Genomic DNA, 22,491 nt, shown 5'->3' on the forward strand with positions numbered 1-22,491 from the left:
CATTGTAGAGGTAGTGTGTGTGAAGCCGTGGTGGACTTACAGGAGCCGGAGAGAGCGGAGGCCTTGGAATGCCGATGCTGGGATACATCGCAAGGAATTGTAACTGAGGATCCTGGTGAAAGGTTCCAAGGAAGAAACAAAATCAACAGTTAGTTGGCTGGAAAATAAAACAGGAGTTTAGGTTCACTTTGTAACTTTCGCAGAATCGTGCAGCAAAGAAAACAGGCCCTTCGGCCCACCGAGTCCATGCTGACCATCAAAACCATTGATCCCGGCAACTGGTCCTGGACCAGCCTTGTCGAAGCTGGGACAACACCCATAGTCAGGATTGAACCCAGGTCTCTGGCGCCGAGAGGCAGCCTATCTTCTCCACCCGCTGCACCATTGTGATACACAGTGATATCCAGATACATATTTGCTGGTACGCTCTGGAAGACATGACAGTTGTTGGTGTGGTGTCCGCACGCGTAGGCAGGAACGCCGGCTACTTACAGTGTGGTCAGCTGGCTCATGTTGATGAAAGACATGTTGGTCAACGAGCTGATCTGATTGTTGCTCATGTCCCTGGTGGTGGAAGAACAGGAGGATCAGCGTCTGATGGGAGGCCACGATTGGGTAGATGATGCTGGTTTACCATGGAGAGACACAATGTGCTGGAGTAACTCTACGGGTCAGGCAGCATCTCGGGAGAAGACCGAGGAAGCGTCACCACCCGAAACGTCACCCATCCATGTTCTCCACAGCTGCTGAGTTACTCCAGCACTTTGTGTTTAGCTCAAGATTCCAGCATCTGCAGTTATCTGTGCCTCCAGTCTCTCAAGGTTCATTTGGGTTAGACCTTAGAGATCCCAATTCACCTCCTGCCCAAACTCTTGGTCTAGGAACTGCTGCTCTTTGTTTCCATTGGATCTACCAGGGAGCTAATATTGTCTCAAAAGACCTTCAGACATATGAGCAAAATTAGGCCATTCGGCCCATCGAATCTAGTCCGCCATTCAATCATGGCTGATCTATCTCTCCCTCTCAACCCCATTCTTCTGTTTCCTCTCCATAACCCTTGGCACCCATCCTAACCCTTGGCACCCATCCTAACCCTTGGCACCCATCCTAACCCTTGGCACCCATCCTAACCCTTGGCACCCATCCTAACCCTTGGCACCCATCCTAACCCTTGGCACCCATCCTAACCCTTGGCACCCATCCTAACCCTTGGCACCCATCCTAACCCTTGGCACCCATCCTAACCCTTGGCACCCATCCTAACCCTTGGCACCCATCCTAACCCTTGGCACCCATCCTAACCCTTGGCACCCATCCTAATCAAGAACCTACCAATCTCCGCCTTAAAAATACCCAATGACTTGGCCTACACCTCTGTCTGTGCCAATGAATTCCACAGATTCACCACCCTCTAGCTGAAGAAATCCCTCTTCATCTCTGTTTCGAAGGTACGTTCTTTTATTCTGAGGCTGCTCTCTCTGGTCCTAGACTCTCCCACTACTGGAAACATCCTCTCCACATCCACTCCACCCAGGCCTTTCATTATCTGGTGGGTTTCAATGAGGTCCCCCCTCATCCTTCTAAACTCCAGCGCCTTCGTAACAAGAGGAGTTGAGTATAGGAGCAAAGAGGTCCTTCTACAGTTGTACCGGGCCCTGGTGAGACCGCACCTGGAGTACTGTGTGCAGTTTTGGTCTCCAAATTTGAGGAAGGATATTCTTTCTATGGAGGGCGTGCAGCGTAGGTTCACTAGGTTGATTCCCGGAATGGCGGGACTGTCGTATGTTGAAAGGCTGGAGCGATTGGGCTTGTATACACTGGAATTTAGAAGGATGAGGGGGGATCTTATTGAAACATATAAGATAATTAGGGGATTGGACACATTAGAGGCAGGAAACATGTTCCCAATGTTGGGGGAGTCCAGAACAAGGGGCCACAGTTTAAGAATAAGGGGTAGGCCATTTAGAACGGAGATGAGGAAGAACTTTTTCAGTCAGAGAGTGGTGAAGGTGTGGAATTCTCTGCCTCAGAAGGCAGTGGAGGCCAGTTCGTTGGATGCTTTCAAGAGAGAGCTGGATAGAGCTCTTAAGGATAGCGGAGTGAGGGGGTATGGGGAGAAGGCAGGAACGGGGTACTGATTGAGAGTGATCAGCCATGATCGCATTGAATGGCGGTGCTGGCTCGAAGGGCTGAATGGCCTACTCCTGCACCTATTGTCTATTGTCTATTGACTACAGGCCCAGAGCCATTGAACGCTCCTCAAGTGTTAAACCTCATGGACATTCATCTCACAATCACAATATCATGGCCTTTGGGTTTCTGGGAAGGTGAAGGGGTAGCAGTAAAATGGGTCCGTTTCTTCCCATTTGCATTTCTCAAGATTCAGGGACAGTTTCTTTCTAGTCGTTATCAGGCAACTGAACCATTCTCTCACCAACCGCAGAAGGGTCCTGACCTTCCATCTGCCTCGTTGGAGACCCTTGGACTATCTTTTAATCGGACTTTACTGGGGTTTACCGTGCGCCAAGTGTTATTCCCATTATCCTGTATCTGCACGCTGTGTAGAAAGGAGCCGCAGATGCTGGTTTACACTGAAGATGGACACAAAGTCTGAAGCGGGTTCCCAACACAAAATGTCACCCGCCCATGTTCTCCAGGGGTGCTGCCTGACCCGCTGAGTCGCACCAGCACTCTGTGTCTATCTTCTGTACGGCATGATTGTAATCATGCAGGGTCCTTCTGCTGACTGGAAAGCACGCAACAAAATGGCTTCTCGCTGTACGTCGGTACGCACGGCGATAAACTAAACTGAACTAAACTAACCAGTACGAATCGATTCGATTCTTTACCACCCCCTTTGGCTGCAGCGACTCTCTCCAACCCACCCTCCCCCACCCACCTGGTCCCACCCAGATACCTACACAAGCTGGAGATGCTTAAAGGTGTAGAGTTCACTGGGAACTGCACCGAACTGGTTGCCATCCAGGTACCTGAGGAGGGAAAGGGACGAGTGAATGCCGGCGGAGTTCACGAAGGAAGCGACATTGAGTTACAGAGATGATGATGAAGATGATCCAATGATTGTCACGTGTACTGAGGTACAGTGAAGTGTTTAGCATACGGCCCGGTAAAATCATACACAGACCTCACCCAGGCAGTACACACGAGTCGCCACGTTTCTGGCACCGACAAAGTTACAAAAGGTTCATCAGTTTTATCTTCTTCTCCACCCCCTCCACCCCTCCCCGTCTCTAACCCCTCCACCCCTACACCCCTCCATATCTCTAACCCCCCCCCCCCTCCACCCCTCCATATCTCTACCCCTCCAGCCCCTACCCCCTCCATATCTCTAACCCCTCCACCCCCTCCACCCCTCCATATATCTGTAACCCCCTCCACCCCCTACATCCCTCCATATCTCTAACCCCTCCACCCCCTACACCTCTCCCTGTCTCTGTAACCCCCCCCCCTCCACCCCCTACACCCCTCCATATCTCTAACCCCTCCACCCCCTACACCTCTCCCTGTCTCTGTAACCCCCCCCTCCACCCCCTACACCCCTCCATATCTCTAACCCCCTCCACCCCCTACACCCCTCCATATCTCTACCCCCTCCACCCCCTACACCCCTCCATATCTCTACCCCCTCCACCCCCTACACCCCTCCATATCTCTACCCCCTCCACCCCCTACACCCCTCCATATCTCTAACCCCTCCACCCCCTACACCTCTCCCTGTCTCTGTAACCCCCCCCCTCCACCCCCTACACCCCTCCATATCTCTACCCCCTCCACCCCCTACACCCCCGCGGTCTCTGTAACCCCCTCCACCCCCTACACCCCTCCATATCTCTAACCCCCCCCCAGCCCCTACACCCCTCCATATCTCTAACCCCCCCCCAGCCCCTACACCCCTCCATATCTCTACCCCCTCCAGCCCCTACACCCCTCCATATCTCTAACCCCCTACACCCCTCCATATCTCTACCCCCTCCAGCCCCCTACACCCCTCAATATCTCTAACCCCCCCCCCCCCACCCCCTACACCCTCCGTATCTCTAACCCCCTCCAGCCACTACCCATGTCCTTAACCTGCTATTATTCTGCAGTTCGATGTTGTAAACCAGTCTCGGAGTTCACTGGAGTGTCAGTAAAGAAGACTTAACACTAATCCGCTAAGGAGCTTAGGGCTTGGTTAAATCCCTGCTTCGCTCTCTCCTCTTGTTCATCTGTTTCCTTTCTCTGCTCTGCTCCCCCTGGTCCCTGACACTACCGGCACGGTGAATGTATCCCTGGGTCCCTGACACTGCCGGCACGGTGAATGTATCCCTGGGTCCCTGACACTGCCGGCACGGTGAATGTATCCCTGGGAATGGACTGTCTGATTACTGTGAATATTTAGCTCAGTTCAGTTTAGACATACAGCATGGAAACAGGCCACTCGGCCCCCTGAGTCCACGCCGACTATCGCCACAGGGTGGCGCAGTGGTAGAGCTGCTGCCTCACAGCGCCAGGGACCCGGGTTCGATCCTGACCTCGGGTGCCCCCTGTACGGAGTTTGCCCGTTCTCCCTGTGACTGCGTGGGTTTCCTCTGGGTGCTTGGGTTTCCTCCCAGATTCCAAAGACGTGTGGGTTTGTAGGTTAATTGGTTTCTGTAAATTGTCCCTAGTGTGTGAATGGGTGCTTGCTGGTCGGAGCGGACTCAGTGGGTCCAACTGCTTGTTTCCATGTTATATTTCTAAACCAAACTAAACTAAACTAGACTAAACTATTTAAAACTAAACTAATTCTATGTTATCCCACTTTCTCCATCCACTCCCTACACTCAGGGGGCAATTTACAGAGGGCCAATGAACCTCCAAACCCGCACGTCTTTGGGATGTGGGAGGAAACCAGAGCACCTGGAGAAAACCCACGCGGTCACGGGGAGAACGTACAAACTCCACACACACACAGACAGCACCCGAGGTCATAGAAACATAGAAACATAGAAAATAGGTGCAGGAGTAGGCCATTCGGCCCTTCGAGCCTGCACCGCCATTCAATATGATCATGGCTGATCATCCAGCACAGTAGCCTGTACCTGCCTTCTCTCCATACCCCCTGATCCCTTTAGCAAAAAGGGCCACATCTAACTCCCTCTTAAATATAGCCAATGAACTGGCCTCAACTACCTTCTGTGGCAGAGAATTCCACAGACTCACCACTCTCTGTGTGAAGAAATGTTTTCTCATCTCGGTCCTAAAAGACTTCCCCCTTATCCTTAAGCTGTGACTTAATCCCAGGTCGGAATCGAACCCTGGTCACTGGCGCTGTGAGGCAACGGCTCTACCACCTGCTCTACCAGTGATCTAACACAGTGAGGATGCAGGACAGGTGACCGGAGCTGTCCGATACCGTCACTCTGTCTCTGCAGCCCAGACCATCACACAAACCAACCTCCCTTCCATTGACTCCATTTACACCTCACGCTGCCTCGGCAAGGCCACCAGCATGATCAAGGACGAGTTGTACCCTGGCCACTCCCTCTTCTCCCCTCTCCCATACCACAAAAGGTATAGAAGTGTGAAAATGCACCCCTCCAGATTCATGGATTCATTGTAATTTTGTGCACAATCCGCAGCCATTGCCACTTTCATTTCACTGCACATCTTGTATGTGTATGTGACAAATAAACTTGACTTGACTAGACTTGATGGACAATTTCTTCCCAGCTGTCATCAGGCAACTGAAGCATCCTATCACAACTGGCGAGCAGTCCTGAACTACTATGAACCTCATTGGAGACGCTCGGACTATCTTTGACTATCGTCACTGGACTTTACCTTGCACTAAACGTTATTCACGTTATTCCCTTTATCCTGTACCTGTATGCAGTGGACGGCTCGATTGTACGCATGTGTAGTCTTTCCACTATGGATAGCATGCAACAAAAGCTTTTCACTGCACGTCGGTACACGTGACAATAAAGTGAACTCAAACTCACAGCTCGGTCACGTTCCTCGGGATGCCCCTGGGCAGAGACGTGAGATGTTTATTGCTACATCGCACCACAGACTCCAGGCAGGTACATTCAGCTGGGCACTGGGCACGTGCCACACATCCATTCTCCTCCATACCTGCAGCAACAGGTCCAAAACACAACGTCATCACAGCTCACAGTCTCTAATCCTACCCTCCCTGCCCTAGGAGTGGGTGTAGAGGGAGCCTCACTCTGTATCTAAACTGTGCTGTCTCAGTGTGTGTGTGTGTGTGTGTGTGTGTGTGTGTGTGTGTCTCGTTGGGTCAGTGGGTGGGTGTGTGTGTGTGTTGATGTGTGTGTGTGTGTGTGTGTGTGTGAGTGTGTGTGTGTGTGTGTGTGAGCATGTGGCAGTGTAAGCATGTATGTTGACATGCATGCGCGTATGTGTTTGCATGTGTGTAGGGTGTGTGTGCACGTATGTGTGAGTGTATGTATGTGTATGAGTGCGTCTATGCATGTATATGTGAGCATGTGTGTGAGCGTGTGTATGAGCACGTGTGTCAACACATGTGTTGGCATGTGTAGGTGTATGTCTCAACACGTGTGTCAGTGTATGTGTGTCAACGTGTGTGTAAATACATGTGTCGGTGTGTATCAACATGTGTGTCGGTGTGTGTGTGTCAACACGCGTGTCAGTGCGTATGTGTGTCAACACATATGTCAGTGCTTGTGCGTGTGTATGTGTCAACATGTGTGTTTGTGTGTGTGTGTGTGTGTGTGTGTGTGTGTGTGTGTGTGTGTGTGTGAACACGTGTGTTGGTGTGTGTGCATCAACACGTGTGTCGGTGCGCGTGTGTGTCAACACGTGTGTGGGTGCGCGTGTGTGTCATTCAACACGTGTGCCGGTGTGTGTGTGTGTGAACACGTGTGTGGGTGCGTGTGTGTATCATTCAACACGTGTGCCGGTGTGTGTGAACACGTGTGTGGGTGCGTGTGTGTGTGAACACGTATGTGGGTGCGTATGTGTGTCATTCAACACGCGTGCCGGTGTGTGTGTGTGAACACGTGTGTGGGTGCGTGTGTGTGCGTTACCTTCCCCGCAGCGGAAGTCCTGGCTGGCCACGTCCTGCAGTGGGATCTCGCGGAGGAAGTCGGGCCGCTGGCACCGCGGGTTACCGCTCACCACCTTGCGCTGCCGCAGCCACTCCGCCAGCCACGCCAGCTGGCAGTCGCAGTTCAACCAGTTGGCCAGGAGGTTGCTGCAAGCAGTGGAGCAGAACAATGCATCACCATCGGGCAGCACCTCACTCACCCACCACCCACCCACCCACCCACAGCACAGTCACAGGGTGTTCATTCATGCCTGACTCATGCGTGCGTGAACCTGCACATATCCGTGTGTGTGTGCATGTGTGTAGTACAAGCATGTGTATGGATGTATGAATTTGTGCATAATATGTGTGTATGAGATCCTGCACATAATCGTGTATGTGCATGTATGCATGTGTATGTATGTGTGTGTGTGTGTGTGTGTGTGTGTGTGTGTGTGTGTGTGTGTGTGTGTGTGTGTGTGTACATGTGTGTGTGTGTGTATCTGCATGCAGGTGAGTGGTATGAGCATGTGTGTGGATGTGCAAATTTGTGCATTACATGTGTGTGTACATGTGCACATGCGTGTGTATGTGTGTGGGGAGAGAGGTGGTCTGTGTGTGCGTTCATTATTGTTTGTGTACATTCAGTTTCCTTTAGTGATGCAGCACAGAGACTGGCCCTTTGGCCCATCGAGTGCTGGACAGCCACTGATCTCCCATTCCCACCAGTTCTACGTTATCCCAGTTTCTCATCCACTCCGTACACACTCGGGACAATTTACGGAGGGCCAATTAACCTACAAACCCGCACGTCTATGGGATGTGGGAGGAAACCAAACGGCCAACACACACACGACACCTGAGGTCAGGATTGAACCCGGGTCTCTGACGCCGTGAGACAGCAGCTCTACCCGCTGCCCCACTGTTGCACTCTTTACCAGGAACCTGAGGTGACCCTGTACTGTGGCCAAAAAGACTTTTCCAATCAACTCTCGGGAAAGTTTTGTTTGGAGAGTAGAAATTTAAGGTGAGGGGGATAGATTTAGTTCGAACCTGAGGGTCACCGTTTTCAGACAGCAGGGTGGTAGGTGTATGGAACGAGCTGCCAGAGGAGGTAGTCGAGGGAGGAACTATAATAACATCTTAAGGATAGCGGAGTCAGGGGGTATGGGGAGAAGGCAGGAACGGGGTACTGATTGAGAATGATCAGCCATGATCACATTGAATGGCGGTGCTGGCTCGAAGGGCCGAATGGCCTCCTCCTGCACCTATTGTCTATTGTCTATTGTCTATTTAAAAGACATTTGGACGGATACATGGATAGGAAAGGTTTACAGGGATATATGCCAAACATGGGTAGGAACGAGTAGCGTAGATGGGGCATATTGCTCGGCGTGGGAAAGATGGGCCGAAGGGCCTGTTTTTGTGCTGTAGTGGATGCTGTTAGGGATGGCACGATGGTGCAGCGGTAGAGTTGCTGCCTAACAGCGCCGGAGACCCGGGTTCGACCCTGACTACGGGTGCTGTCTGTACAGAGTTTGTACTTTCTCCCTGTGATCGCATGGTTTTTCGCCGGGTGCTCCGGTTTCCTCCCACACTACAAAGACGGTTTCTAAACTCTAAAGACTGTATGGCTCTGTTTAATTCTGCCTGTAATCATTCCATTTTTGTATTCTGCCCAATGGCCACTGGCCTTCCCTCTCTCCCGGCGACCTAATAACATTCCCAGTAACAGAATACCGGAATTGCACAGATGTGGTCTGGTCAGAGATTAATTAATTTTCACTGTGTAAAGATGGGAACAATCCTTTCCTTTACAACTGGGCTGGAGGTCAGAGATGTACAGGGCAGCTGTTGGACAGGTGCCGAGTACCGGCGTCAGATTGGATGCATGAATCATCTGGGTGACATTCTGGGCCAGACCGACCCCTTCTTTAGTATTAGTTCAGTTCAGTTTATTGTCACCTGTACCGAGGTACAGTGGAAGTGTAAGAAAATAACTGCAGATGCTGGTACAAATCGAAGGTACTGATTCACAAAATGCTGGAGTAACTCAGCAGGTCAGGCAGCATCTCAGGAGAGAAGGAATGGGCGACGTTTCGGGTCGAGACCCTTGATCAGTCTGAAGAAGGGTCTCGACCCGAAACGTCGCCCATTCCTTCTCTCCTGAGATGCTGCCCGACCTGCTGAGTTACTCCAACATTTTGTGAAATAAATACCTTCGAGGTACATTGGAAAGCTTTTTTGTTGTGTGTTCTCTAGTCAGTGAAGAGCCTATACATGATTACAAGCAAGTCTACAGATAGAGGATAAAGGGAATAACATTTAGTGCAAGTTAAAGTCCAGTAAAGTCCAATTAAAGATAGTGCGAGGGTCTCCAATGAGATAGATGGCAGCTCAGGACAGCTCTCTAGTTGGCGATACAATGGTTCAGTTGCCTGATAACAGCTGGGAAGAAACTGTCCCTGAATCTGGAGGTGTGCGTTTTCTCCCATCTGAACGTCATGCCTGATGGGAGAAGGGAGAAGAGGGAGTGACCGTGGGTGAGACTGGTCCTTGATTATGCTGGTGGTCTTGCCAGGCCAACGTGCAGTGTAGATGGACTACGCTTGTAGATCGACTTTCCAGAAGTAGCAAGATGGTGACTCTCTGCATGCTGTTCCAGAAGAGAGTCGATGGTGCTCAAAAAGATAACGCGGAGCTGGAGTAACTCAGCAGGTCGGGCAGCATCTCTGAAGAAACAGGATAGGTGACGTTTCAGGTCGGGATCCTTCCTTAAACCCACCTGCAGTCCGAAGAAGTGTCCCAACCCGAAACGTCACCTATCCATGTTCCCCAGAGATGCTGCCAGTCCCGCTGAGTTACTCCAGCACTTTGGGTCCTTTTGTGTATTTATTAGCATCTGCAGTTCCTTGTTTCGACACCAGGATCGGGTGAATGCACACAGTCTTTTGAAGAAGGGTCTCGACCCGAAACGTCACCCATTCCTTCTCTCCTGAGATGCTGCCTGACCTGCTGAGTTACTCCAGCATTTTGTGAATAAATACCTTCGATTTGTACCAGCATCTGCAGTTATTTTCTTATACAGTCTTTTACCCAGAGTGGGGGAATCGAGTACCAGACGATACAGGTTTACAGTGAGGGGGGAAAGATTTAACAGGAACCTAGGGCTAGCTTTATACACAAGGGTCCCATGGTTCTTTATTGTCGCCTATGCACAGCACAGTGAAATTCTTTTGCACAACCCAAAAATGCACAGTCGTCATATTTTAGTACCGTTTACAAAAAAAAGGTCCAAAATTCTAAAGTGTGGTTCATGCACAGGAAGTACTGGAGCACCCCCGATCCAGGTAAGCTCAGGTAAGACCCAGGGTGGTGGGTGTATGGAACGAGCTGTCGGAAGAGGTAGTTGAGGCAAGTCATATCACAATGTTTAACAAACATTCAGATATGTGCATGGATAGGACAGGTTTAGAGGGAAATGAACTAAACGCAGGCAGGTGGGACTAGTGTAGATGAGACATATTGGTCTGTGTGGGCAAGTTGGGCCGAAGGGCCTGTTTTTGCGCTCTATAACGCTGTGACTCTGTGACTCTATGACATTATGACTCTGTGGCTCTATGACTCAGGACTCTGTGACTCTGTGATTGTGTGACTGTGACCCTGTGTCTCTGTGACTGTGTGACTGTGACTGTGTGACTCTGTGACTGTGTGACTGTGTGACTGTGACTCTGTGACTCTGTGACTGTGACTCTATGGCTCTGTGACTCTGTGACTCTGTGACTGTGTGACTGTGTGACTGTGACTCTGTGACTCTGTGACTGTGACTATGTGACTCTGTGATTCTGTGACTTTGTGACTGTGTGACTGTCTCTGTGACTCTGTGACTCTGTGACTGTGACTGTGTGACTGTGTGACTGTGTGACTGTGTGACTGTGTGACTGTGACTGTGACTGTGACTCTGTGACTCTGTGACTGTGACTGTGACTCTGTGACTCTGTGACTCTGTGACTGTGTGACTCTGTGACTGTGACTGTGACTCTGTGTCTCTGTGACTGTGACTGTGACTCTGTGTCTCTGTGACTGTGACTGTGACTGTGTGACTGTGTGACTGTCTCTGTGACTCTGTGACTGTGACTGTGTGACTGTGTGACTCTGTGACTGTGTGACTGTGACTGTGTGACTCTGTGACTCTGTGACTGTGTGACTGTGTGACTCTGTGACTGTGTGACTCTGTGACTGTGTGACTGTGTGACTGTGTGACTGTCTCTGTGACTGTGTGACTGTGTGACTGTGTGACTGTCTCTGTGACTGTGTGACTGTGTGACTGTGTGACTGTGTGACTCTGTGACTCTGTGACTGTGTGACTCTGTGACTCTGTGACTGTGTGACTGTCTCTGTGACTGTGACTCTGTGACTGTGTGACTGTGACTGTGACTCTGTGACTGTGACTGTGTCTCTGTGACTGTGTCTCTGTGTCTCTGTGACTGTGTCTCTGTGACTGTGTCTCTGTGTCTCTGTGACTGTGTCTCTGTGTCTCTGTGACTCTGTGACTCTATGACTCTGTGACTGTGACTCTGTGACTCTGTGATTTTTACAGATTATCTGGTTGGGTCAATACTGCAGCTTCTTGCGACTTCCAACAGAAGTGTTGGTTGTATCAGTCCCAACACTGCACTGGAGTGGGCAGGCTGTTGATATATCTCCCTGGCAGAGTAGACGATGAGCTGAATGGCCTGATTCTGCCCCCGATCACTGATGCACGGTAGGGCGGCACGGTAGCGCAGCGGTAGAGTTGCTGCTTTACAGCGAATGCAGCGCCGGAGACTCAGGTTCGATCCTGACTACGGGTGCTGCACTGTAAGGAGTTTGTACGTTCTCCCCGTGACCTGCGTGGGTTTACTCCGAGATCTTCGGTTTCCTCCCACACTCCAAAGACGTACAGGTATGTAGGTTAATTGGCTGGGTAAATGTAAAAATTGTCCCTAGTGGGTGTAGGATAATGTTAATGTACGGGGATCACTGGGCGGCACGGACTTGGAGGGCCGAAAAGGCCTGTTTCCGGCTGTATGTATATGATGATGATATGATTACTCACAGGGTGGAGAGGGAGTGCAGGGTGTCAAAGGCCGCGGGGGTGATGGTCACAATCTGGTTGTCGTAGAGGGAGAGGAGGCGGACCGAGCCCAGCCCCGTGAAGCTGTCGTTGTGAACGCAGCTGATGCGGTTGTTCCTCAGCATCCTGTGGAGAGAGAGGGAGAGAGAGATGGAACAGTCAGCTCGAGACAAGCACCCAATGTAGAAGCACATAGAAACATAGAAAATGGCTGCAGGGGTAGGCCACACCGCCCTTCGAGCCAGCACCGCCATTCAATATGATCATGGCTGATCATCCAAAATCAGTACCCCGTTCCTGCATTCTCCCCATATCCCTTGATTCCGTTAGCCCTAGGAGCTAAATCTAACTCTCTCTTGAAAACATCCAGTGAATTGGCCTCCACTGCCTTCTGTGGCAGATAATTCCACAGATTCACAACTCTCTGGGTGAAAAATACATAGAACTGGGTCCATAAAACCACAAGACATAGGAGAAGAATTAGGCCATTCGGCCCATCAAGTCCGCTCCAACGTCTGATCACGGCTGATCTATCTTTCCTCCCAACTCCGTTCTCATGTCTTCCTCCCGTAACCTTTGACACCCTTGCTAATCGGTTTAAATGAGATTACAAATCGAGAAACGAAATGAGAAAACAAGCACAAGTAGCAAAAAGCTTTTTCCTGCACCTTGGTACACGTGACAATGAGCTAAACTAAACTAAGCACTTTGTCATGTTTATTCTCTATTGTGGATCTTATTGTGGAGCTTCTATTGAGCAAGCTGGGACATAGAGGCACAGGGAACTGCAGATGCCAGAAACCTGGGCAAAACAACAAAGTTCTGGAGGAACTCAGCGGGCAGGCAGCATCTGTACAGCAAATTGTTAAGCAAACACAGTCTCTTTAGCGTGTGCGTGTGCGTGTGCGTGTACGTGTGTGTGTGTGTGTGCGTGTGTGTGTGTGTGTGTGTGTGTGTGTGTCTCTCTCTCCACAATCTAGTTTAGTTTAGTTCAGAGAGAGAGCATGGGAACAGGCCCTTTGGCCCACCGAGTCCACGCCAACCATCGATCATCCACTCACACTAGTCCCAGGTTGTCCAACGTTCTCATCCACTCCCTACACACGAAGGGCCAATTTACAGAGGTCAAGTAACCTGCAAAACTGCACGTCTTTGGAATGTGGGTGGAAACCGGAGGACTCGAAGAAAACTCACGCGGTCATTGGGAGAACGTGCAGACAGCACCCGTAGTCAGGATCGAACCCGGGCTCTGGCGCTGTAAGGCACCACTGCTCCACCGTGCCGCCTGAACTCTCTTTCAGTGTGAGATCTCTTTATTGAGACTATGATGACTTTGTGCCTTACAACTGCTAACTAATAACATTGTGTATCCAATGCTCTCTCGTTGTGTAGCTTTGTGTCTTGTGCTCTCTTTGCTTCTGAGTTTCCCTTTCTCCCCAAAGATACAGTGGTACAATCTGTAGTAATGAGCAGTAGTTCCCGGGGGAATCCCACACTGTACTAGGTTACCATATTGACCCTTCCTGAGATCCATTCTGATTCTACAACCAATATCGCTTCAAGCTGCATTTCCCAAAATCAATAGCTTGTCAAGGCTCTGTATCATGTGGTACCTTTAAAGAATACTAACACAACAGGACAAAAAAAATTGATTTTGAAAAATCACTGCTGTGTACGTTACTTTTATAGATTCATCCACTCCCCAGTCAATCCCCCTTGTCCCCTCTCCTGCCGGGCAGAAAATACAAAACCTATCGCCAAATTCAAGAACAGCATCTTCCCTGCTGTTATCAGATTCTTGAACTAGGCTAGGCATGTATCTTGAAATAGGCTAGGCATGTAGCTCTGATCTTCCAATCTACCTCGTTTCAGCTCTTGAACTGTTTTTCAATCTGCACTTTCTCTGCAGCTGCAACACTGCATTCTCCATTCTGTTTATTCCCTTTTGCACTACCTGTCGCACATGCGTACGGGATGATATGCCAGGATAGCACGCAAAACTCGGTACATAGAGTTGTAGAGTCTTACAGCACAGAAACAGGCCCTTCAGCCCAACTTACCCATGCCAACCAATGTTGCCCAGGTTCCACGAGTCCCACTTGCCCACCTGTGGCCCATATCCCTCTAAATCTTTCCTCGCCATGTACCTGCCGAAATGTCTTTTCAATGTTATTATAGCACCTGCTACCAACTACCTCCTCCGGCAGCTCGTTCCATACACCCACCACCCTTTGTGTGAAAAAGGTACCACTCGGGTAATAAAGCCCCAGCCTGCTCAGCCTCTCCCTGTAGCTCAGGCCCCCTAGTGTCCGGGCAACATCCTTGTAAATCTTCTCTGCACCCTTTCCAGCTTAACAACATCTTCCTTCTAACGGGGTGACCAAAACTTAACACAATACTCTGTGTTAGGTGTATGAAGTGAAGTGTGGCCTCACCAGTGTACAACTGTAACATAACCTCCCAACTTTTACGCTCAATACTCTGATTGAGTGACAAGTGACAGTAATAAAGCTAGACCAATATCACACTCCTGCATACACTTCAAACAGACACAAAGTGCTGGAGTAACTCAGCGGATCAGGCAGCATCCATGGAGAACATGGATAAGTGACGTCTTGGGTCGGGACTCTACTTCAGGCTCAGAATCTACAAACCAGCATCTGCGGGTCCTTGCTTTCCTCTCTTGTACACCATAAGGTCATAAGGTTGTAGGAGCAGAATTAAACCATTTGGCCCATCAAGTCTATCATAGCAGGTCTATCTTTCCCTCTCAACCCCATTCTTCTGTTACCTTTGATACCCTTCCTAATCAAGAACTTGTCAATCTCCATTTAATAATACCCAATGGCTTGGCCACCACTGCCGAGATCAGCCATAATTGAATGGTAGTCCAGACTCGATGGGCCTAATTCTGCTCCTATGACTTATGAACTTATGAATGAACTTATGAAGCTGGGGAGCTTTTCTACCGTAGGTTGCAGGTGATACAACATGTATGCCATGGTGGAATGTGCCTGTCACATCTCCTGTCCACAAGCACAATCATAGATGGAGGCGTGTGCGTACCTGCCATCATGGATTGAAGGAACCACTACAATTGAGTGAACTATCACGCTGCAAGTCTCTCCACTTCCATTCAGCTCTGAGTGGTTCTCCACCCAACGGCAGGGGCTGGCACAGTGGCGCAGCGGTAGAGTTGCTGCCTCACAGCGCCAGAGACCCCGGCTTGATCCTGACTACGGGTACTGTCTGTTCGGAGTTTGTACATTCTCCCTGTGACCGTGTGGGTTTATCTTTGGTTTCCACCCACACTCCAAAGACGTGCGGGTTTGTAGGTTAATTGGCTTGGGTAAAAAACGTAAATTACCCCAAGTGTGTACGATAGTGCAAGTGTACGGGATGATCGCTGGTCGCTGGTCAGTGAGGACTCGGTGGGCTGCAAGGCCTGTTTCTGTGCTGTGTCTCTGATCATTAAAATCCTCTGCTGAGATCCAGCGACAGAGCCAGGAGATGGCGACGTTATGTGTCGGTCGCACACAGCGGATGGGATAGACTGTGTGACGTGGATGGGTTTGACACTTACAGAGTTCGCAATCCATCCAGGCCCCGGAACATGCCGCTTCGTATGGAGTCCAACTGGTTGGCGGTCAGGTGAAGCTCAGAGACCGAGGCAGCTCCATCAAACGTGCCGTCCTCGATATCCGTGATCTTGTTGTTGCTCAGGTTTCTGCCAACAAACACAGGGAGCTTGGAACTTGGTACCAGCCCAGTGTGTGTGTGTGTGTGTGTGTGTGTGTGTGTGTGTGTGTGTGTGTGTGTGTGTGTGTGTGTATGTGTGTGTGTGTGTGTGTGTGTGTGTGTGTGTGTGTGTGTGTGTGTGTGTGTGTGTGTGTGTGTGTGTCTGTGTGAGGGTGTGTTTGTGTATGTGTGTGTGTATGCGCGCGTGTGTGTGTGTGTGTGTATGTGTGTGTGCCTGTGTGAGGGTGTGTTTGTGTGTGTGTGTGTATGCGCGTGTGTGTATGTGTGTGTGTGTGTGTATACATGTATCTGTGTGAGGGTGTGTTTGTATGTGTGTATGTGTATGTGTGCGTGTGTGTTTGTGTGTGTGGGTGTGTACTTGTGTGTATGTATGTGAGGATGTGAGGGTGTGTTTGTATGTGTGTGTGTGTGTGTGTGTGAGTGTGTATGTGTGTGTGTGTGTGAGGGTGTGAGGGTTTGTGTGTGTGAGTGTGTGAGGGTATGTGTAAGGCTATGTGTGTATGTGAGCGGGGATGTGAGTGAGTGTGTATGTATGTGTGAGTGTGTATGTATGTGTGTGTGTGTGAGGCTGTGTGTGTCCCCATGTATGTGAGTGCAAGTGGCGATGTGTGTGTGTCCATGTGTCCATGCCACTCTGTCTGTGTGGAAATATGTGTCTGTGTCTATCTGTGCACATATTTGCATGTGTGTGCATGTGTGTGTGTGTGGCTATGTGTGTGTGTGTGGCTATGTGTGTGTCTGTGGCTATGTGTCTGTGTGTGTCTGTGGCTATGTGTGTGTGTGGCTATGTGTGTGTGTCTGTGGCTATGTGTGTGTGTGTGTCTGTGGCTATGTGTGTCTGTCTGTGGCTGGGTGTGTGTATATGTGGCTATGTGTGTGTGTTTGTGACTATGTGTGTGTGTGTGTGTGTGTGTGTGTGTGTCTGTGGCTACGTGTGTGTGTGTCTGTGGTTATGTGTGTGTGTGTGTCTGTAGTTATGTGTGTGTCCGTTTGTGGCTATGTGTGTGTGTGTGTGTCTGTGGTTATGTGTGTGTGTGTGGCTGTGGCTATGTGTGTGTCTGTGGTTATGTGTGTGTGTGGTTATGTGTGTGTGTGTGTGTGTGTGGTTATGTGTGTGTGTGTGTGTGTGTGTGGCTATGTGTGTGTGTGTGGCTGTGTGTGTGTATGTGGTTATGTGTGTCTGTCTGTGGCTGTGTGTGTGTGTGTGTGGCTATGTGTGTGTGTGTGTGTGTGTTTGTGACTGTGTGTGTGTGTCTGTGGCTATGTGTGTGTGTGTGTTTGTGACTGTGTGTGTGTCTATGGCTACATGTGTGTGTGTCTATGGCTACATGTGTGTGTGTCTGTGGTTATGTGTGTGTGTCTGTGGTTATGTGTGTGTGTGTGTGTGTGTGTGTGTGTGTGTGGCTACATGTGTGTGTGTCTGTGGCTACATGTGTGTGTGTCTGTGGTTATGTGTGTGTGTCTGTGGTTTTGTGTGTGTCTGTCTGTAGTTATGTGTGTGTCCGTTTGTGGCTATGTATGTGTGTGTCTGTGGTTATATGTGTGTGTGTGGTTGTGTGTGTGTGTGGTTATGTGTGTGTGTGTGTCTGTGGCTATGTGTGTGTGTGTGTGGTTATGTGTGTGTGTGTGTGTGTGTGTGTGTGTGTCTGTGGTTATGTGTGTGTGTGTGGCTATGTGTCTGTGGTTATGTGTGTGTGTGTGTGTGTGGTTATGTGTGTGTGTGTGTGTGTGTGTGTGTGTGTGTGTGTGTATGTGTGTGTGTGTGTGTGTGTGTGTGTGTGTGTGTGTGTGTCTGTGGTTATGTGTGTGTGTGTGGCTATGTGTCTGTGGTTATGTGTGTGTGTGTGTGTGTGTGTGTGTGTGTGTGTGTGTGTGTATGTGTGTGTGTGTGTGTGTGGTTATGTGTGTGTGTGTCTGTGGTTATGTGTGTGTCTGTGGCTATGTGTGTCTACATCTCATATTTTTGGGGTAGTAATTTGTGAATTCCTCAAGGGCATGTTTCTGTGACACAAATTGCATGAATATATCCAAACTCAAAATATTTACAGGACTCACACAGTGACAAAGGAAGTGGCTGAGGGCAGGCACACATTTTACAAATGGTAAAAACCCAATTATTAAATGCGCCACTTTGAGAACGGAAGCTTTTACTTCAAGGTAGTAGGAGGCAGGAGGATGTAGTTGAGGCAGGTACTATCGCAACGTTTAAAAAACATTTAGACGGGTACATGGATAGGATAGGTTTACAGAGATATGGGCCATAGGCAGGCAGGTGGGAATAGTGTAGATGGGACATGTTGGTAAGCATGGGCAGGTTGGGCCGAAGGGTCTGTTTCCATTCTTGTATGACTATGACTTTATATCTAACCACATTCCCAAGGTCTGAAATATCCACTCTAATTATTTCAGTTCTTGGAATTTCATTTCTCTGTGGAATCATCCAATTCTGACTGAACCTGTTTCCAGTCAGTGCCATCCATGTTCCTTCACCTCCTCTTTCCCCCACCTGCTTCAACCTGTACCCTTCAGCCACCAATGCACCACTCTTCCTCCCCCACCCTTTGGAAGCGAGGGCTCCTCGTTCACCCTTGTCTAAAGACAACAGGTGCAGGAGAAGGCCATTCGGCCCTTCGAGCCAGCACCGCCATTCACCGTGATCATGGCTGATCATCCCCAATCAGTACCCGTTCCTGCCTTCTCCCCATATCCCTTGACGTCACTATCTTGTCCAACCTCATTCTCGCTTCTGTTGCTCTGTAAATCCCTCCAAAGGCTGGTTGTGGAAGGGAGCGGCTACAGAAGGCTTTTACTGGCCTGGCTGGCCCGCTGCGGAACTGGGAGCCCGCCTGCAGAGGGAACCCGCCGAGCCCGGCCGCAGCTCGACACGTGGACCGGGAACCGGAGAAGAGGGTGGGGGGAGTCGGGGACATCACCGGCGGACGCTGGTCAAAGGGCCTGTAAGAAGGAACCAGGGTTGCTTTACCCTCCGTGCCCTCAAGGTCGGCAGTGGGAGGCGCCCCAGGGCACGAAGGCTGGAGGTGGCCGGGCGAGGAGAGGGACGACGGTTCGCGGGACGATCCGGACGGAGGTGACGGCTGTAACGGGCCTTTATGGCCAACTACAGCTGGGACTGTGAAAATGGCGGCAAAACCTGGCCACTCTTGCAGATGGACTCAGTGGGCTGTTTCTCTGCGTTCTGTATTTAAAGCGGAGATTGGATTTACGTGTGGCAATAATCTCACTGATCTGTGTGCAGAAAAATCATTCCACTGACAATAAAGAACCATTGAAGCATTGAACGGTGAGAGGCAGCGTCTCCGGAGAGAGGTGGGTGGAAGAACTGAAGGATGGAGAGGGAGAAACATTCACTCACATTTTTCTCAACTGAGGAAGTTTCTGAAACAGGCCGGTGGATTCCAAAAGCGTAATGTCGTTGTTGATCAGTCGTCTGTGGAACGAGAAATCATCGTAGTGTTACAAGCAGGGGCAATACTGTTCCATAAGCTCGGGGTACCGTCTGATTCATCTCGACACCATTGCAGACATTGGACTCTGGAACTGATGCGCTACAATGCTGAGAAATATATCCTGCACTCTGTATCTTTCCTTTCGTTCTACCGATTGTACTTGAGTTTAGCTTGATTATATTTATTTACCCTCTCACCTTAAACCTACGTTGTCTACTTTAGTTTAGTTTAGTTTAGAGATACAGCGCGGAAACAGGCCCTTCGGCCCACCGAGTCCGCACTGACCAGCGATTGCCGCACATTATTCTACACACATTAGGGACGATTTACTCTTATACCAAGACAATTAACCTACAAACCTGTAGTTCTTGATTCCCCTACCCCTGGATAATGACCGTGCACTTACCCTATCAATTCTCCCTATGATTTTGGACACCTCTATAAGATCACCCCTTAGCCTCCTGCACTCCAAGGAATAAAGTCTGGCCTGCCCAACCTCTCCCGGTAGCTCAGGCCTTCATGTCCTGGCAGCATCTACGAGGTCACAACTGTTTGTAAAGGTCTACCGCTGAGTTTAGTTTAGTTTAGAGATACAGCGTGGAAGCTGGCCCACCGAGTCCACGCCAACCAGCGATCCCTGTGCACTCACACTATCCTCCACACTGCGGGACAATTAATAGAAGCCAAATAACCTGCACGTCTTTGGAGTGTGGGAGGAACTCTCTGCCTCAGAAGGCAGTGGAGGCCAATTCCCTGGATGCTTTCAAGAGAGAGTTAGATAGAGCTCTTGATGATAGCGGAGTCAAGGGATATGAGAGAAGGGAGAAGGCAGGAACGGGGTACTGATTGTGGATGATCAGCCATGATCACGGTGAATGGCGGTGCTGGCTCGAAGGGCCGAATGGCCTTCTCCTGCCCCTATTGTCTATTGTCCATTGAAACCGGAGGAAACCCACGCAGGCACAGGGAGAATGTACAAACACCGTACAGACAGCACTTGCGATCAGGATAGAACCCGGGTCTCTGGTGCTGCGAGGCAATGGATCTGCCCACTGCGTCTCTGTGACGCCCCAAGTTGTCTAAACTACTCCAACTATTTGCTATCGGGCACTGTGTGGTACTCAGAGAAGGAGAGAGGCCATAAGGTCATTAGTGGTAGGAGTAGAATAAGGCCATTCGGCCCATCAAGTCTACTCCGCCATTCAATCACGGCTGATCTATCTCTCCCTCCAAATCCCATTATCTTGCCTTCTCCCCATTACCTCTGACACCTGCACTACTTATCAAGAATCTATCTATCTCTGCCGTACAAACATCCACTGACGTGGCCTGCACAGCCTTCTGCGTTTCTGAGGCAGGTTTCTCTGTTACACCGATGGGCGTCTCTGCGGCCCTTTGTCAACTCACAGCTCCATGGTTGACTGTGGGATGAAGTCCGGGATCTTGGTCAGCTTCTGGTTGGAGCAGTCCACCACGTTAGACTCACATCGGCACTTTGGAGGACAGACCATGTCCCTGTTACACTCACTCCCCAGTCTCTGGTCCACCGTCCCTGCCGAAATACATGAACATAGAAACAAAGAACAGTTCAGACCAGGTGCAGGCCCTTTGGCCCACAATGTCCGTGCCGAACATGATTCCAAGTGAAAATAATCATGATCCTTTCGATTTTGCTTTAGGCTTTAGAGATTCAGCACGGAAACAGGCCCTTCGGCCCACCTAGTCCGGGCCTACCAGCGATCCACCCGTACACTAGCACTATCCTACGCACTAGGGACAACTTACTATAGACGATTAACCTACAAACCCGCACGTCTTTGGAGCGTGGGAGGAAACCAGAGCACCCGGAGAAAACCCATGCTGTCACAGGGAGAACGCACAAACTCAGCACAGACAGCACTTGTGGTCAGGATCGAACTCAGGTCCTTGGCGCTGTAAAGCAGCAACTCTACCACTGTGCCACCGTGCTGCCCCAAACCCTCCTTTGCCTGCAGATGCAGGTGCCTGTCCAAAACTCTCGAACACCACTATCGTATCTACCTCCACCACCACCCCCGGCAGCGTTCCAGGCTCCCACCATCCTCTGGATAAAAAAAACGTGCCTCACACACCCCCTTTAAACTTTCACCCTCTCACCTTAAAGTTGTGCCCACTAGGCTTCGATGTTTCCACACAGTGGGCAACATTTAAAAAAAGCAAAAAACAAGAAGAATTTAGCAGTTGAGGCAGAATCTGTGGAGGACGTGGACATATTTACTCTGCCCCGGGTTAGATATGGAGCGAAGCTCCCTCTACACTGTCCCATCACCCACTCCCAGGGCAGGGACAACACGGGTTAGATACAGAGTGAAGCTCCCTCTACACTGTCCCATCACACACTCCCAGGGCAGGGACAGCACGGGTTAGATACAGAGTGAAGCGACGGAAATCTGTTTCCTCCTTTATAAGTACATCCAGTATTGAAGAAGTAGGCGGAAAGATACATTTGTCTCTGAGAACATCATTCTCACACACCAACCAAATTTAGAAAGCATTACTTGTTTAGTTTAGTTTGCAGATACAGTGCAGAAACACCAAGTGTGGCCCACCAAGTCTACACCGACCAGCGTTCACCCCCTGCACGAGCACTGTCCCACACACGAGGGACAATTTACAATTAACCTACAAACCAATGAACCTACAAACCTGCACGTCTTTGGTGTGTGGGAGGAAACCGGAGCACCCGGGGAAAACCCACGCGGTCACGAGGAGAAGGTACAAACTCCGTACAGACAGCGCCCGGGGTCAGGATCGAAAACCCGGGTCTCTGGCGCTGCGAGACAGCAGCTCTACCGCTGCGCCGCCTGGAGCTTGTAACAATGCCACACCTGGACTAGTGTCGAGCATGTTGTACTTCGTGGTCCGGTACCTGTTGTACCTTTGTTGTGACTCTGGACGGACCACAAGTACACGTGTGTAAAAGGTTACAATGCTGGAGCTCAACTCCAGGCTGTTTATTCCGTGGCCACCTGGAACCAGAGTGGCCACCTAATCACATCATTACTTTATATACATGTTACTACACAGGCAAACAAAGTAGTCCTTGGGATACAACA

General features: G+C 50.1%; 1 protein-coding gene across 1 annotated transcript in view; it reads right to left on the bottom strand.

The window, feature by feature from the left end:
• LOC144600825 (slit homolog 1 protein-like) overlaps positions 1–22,491 on the bottom strand; it is a 114,023-nt gene that overhangs the window by 22,060 nt on the left and 69,472 nt on the right. The window contains exons 16-24 of the mRNA XM_078412716.1: positions 20,804–20,948; positions 19,303–19,377; positions 15,754–15,897; positions 12,153–12,296; positions 7,056–7,222; positions 5,988–6,120; positions 2,922–2,990; positions 493–564; positions 41–112 (exon numbers count right to left, since the gene is read on the bottom strand). Coding sequence (XP_078268842.1) covers positions 41–112; positions 493–564; positions 2,922–2,990; positions 5,988–6,120; positions 7,056–7,222; positions 12,153–12,296; positions 15,754–15,897; positions 19,303–19,377; positions 20,804–20,948 — 1,021 coding nt within the window. The remainder of the gene's footprint in view (positions 1–40; positions 113–492; positions 565–2,921; positions 2,991–5,987; positions 6,121–7,055; positions 7,223–12,152; positions 12,297–15,753; positions 15,898–19,302; positions 19,378–20,803; positions 20,949–22,491) is intronic.

This window comes from Rhinoraja longicauda, chromosome 16 (assembly GCF_053455715.1).
Source record: "Rhinoraja longicauda isolate Sanriku21f chromosome 16, sRhiLon1.1, whole genome shotgun sequence".
NCBI classification, from domain to species: Eukaryota; Metazoa; Chordata; class Chondrichthyes; order Rajiformes; family Arhynchobatidae; genus Rhinoraja; species Rhinoraja longicauda.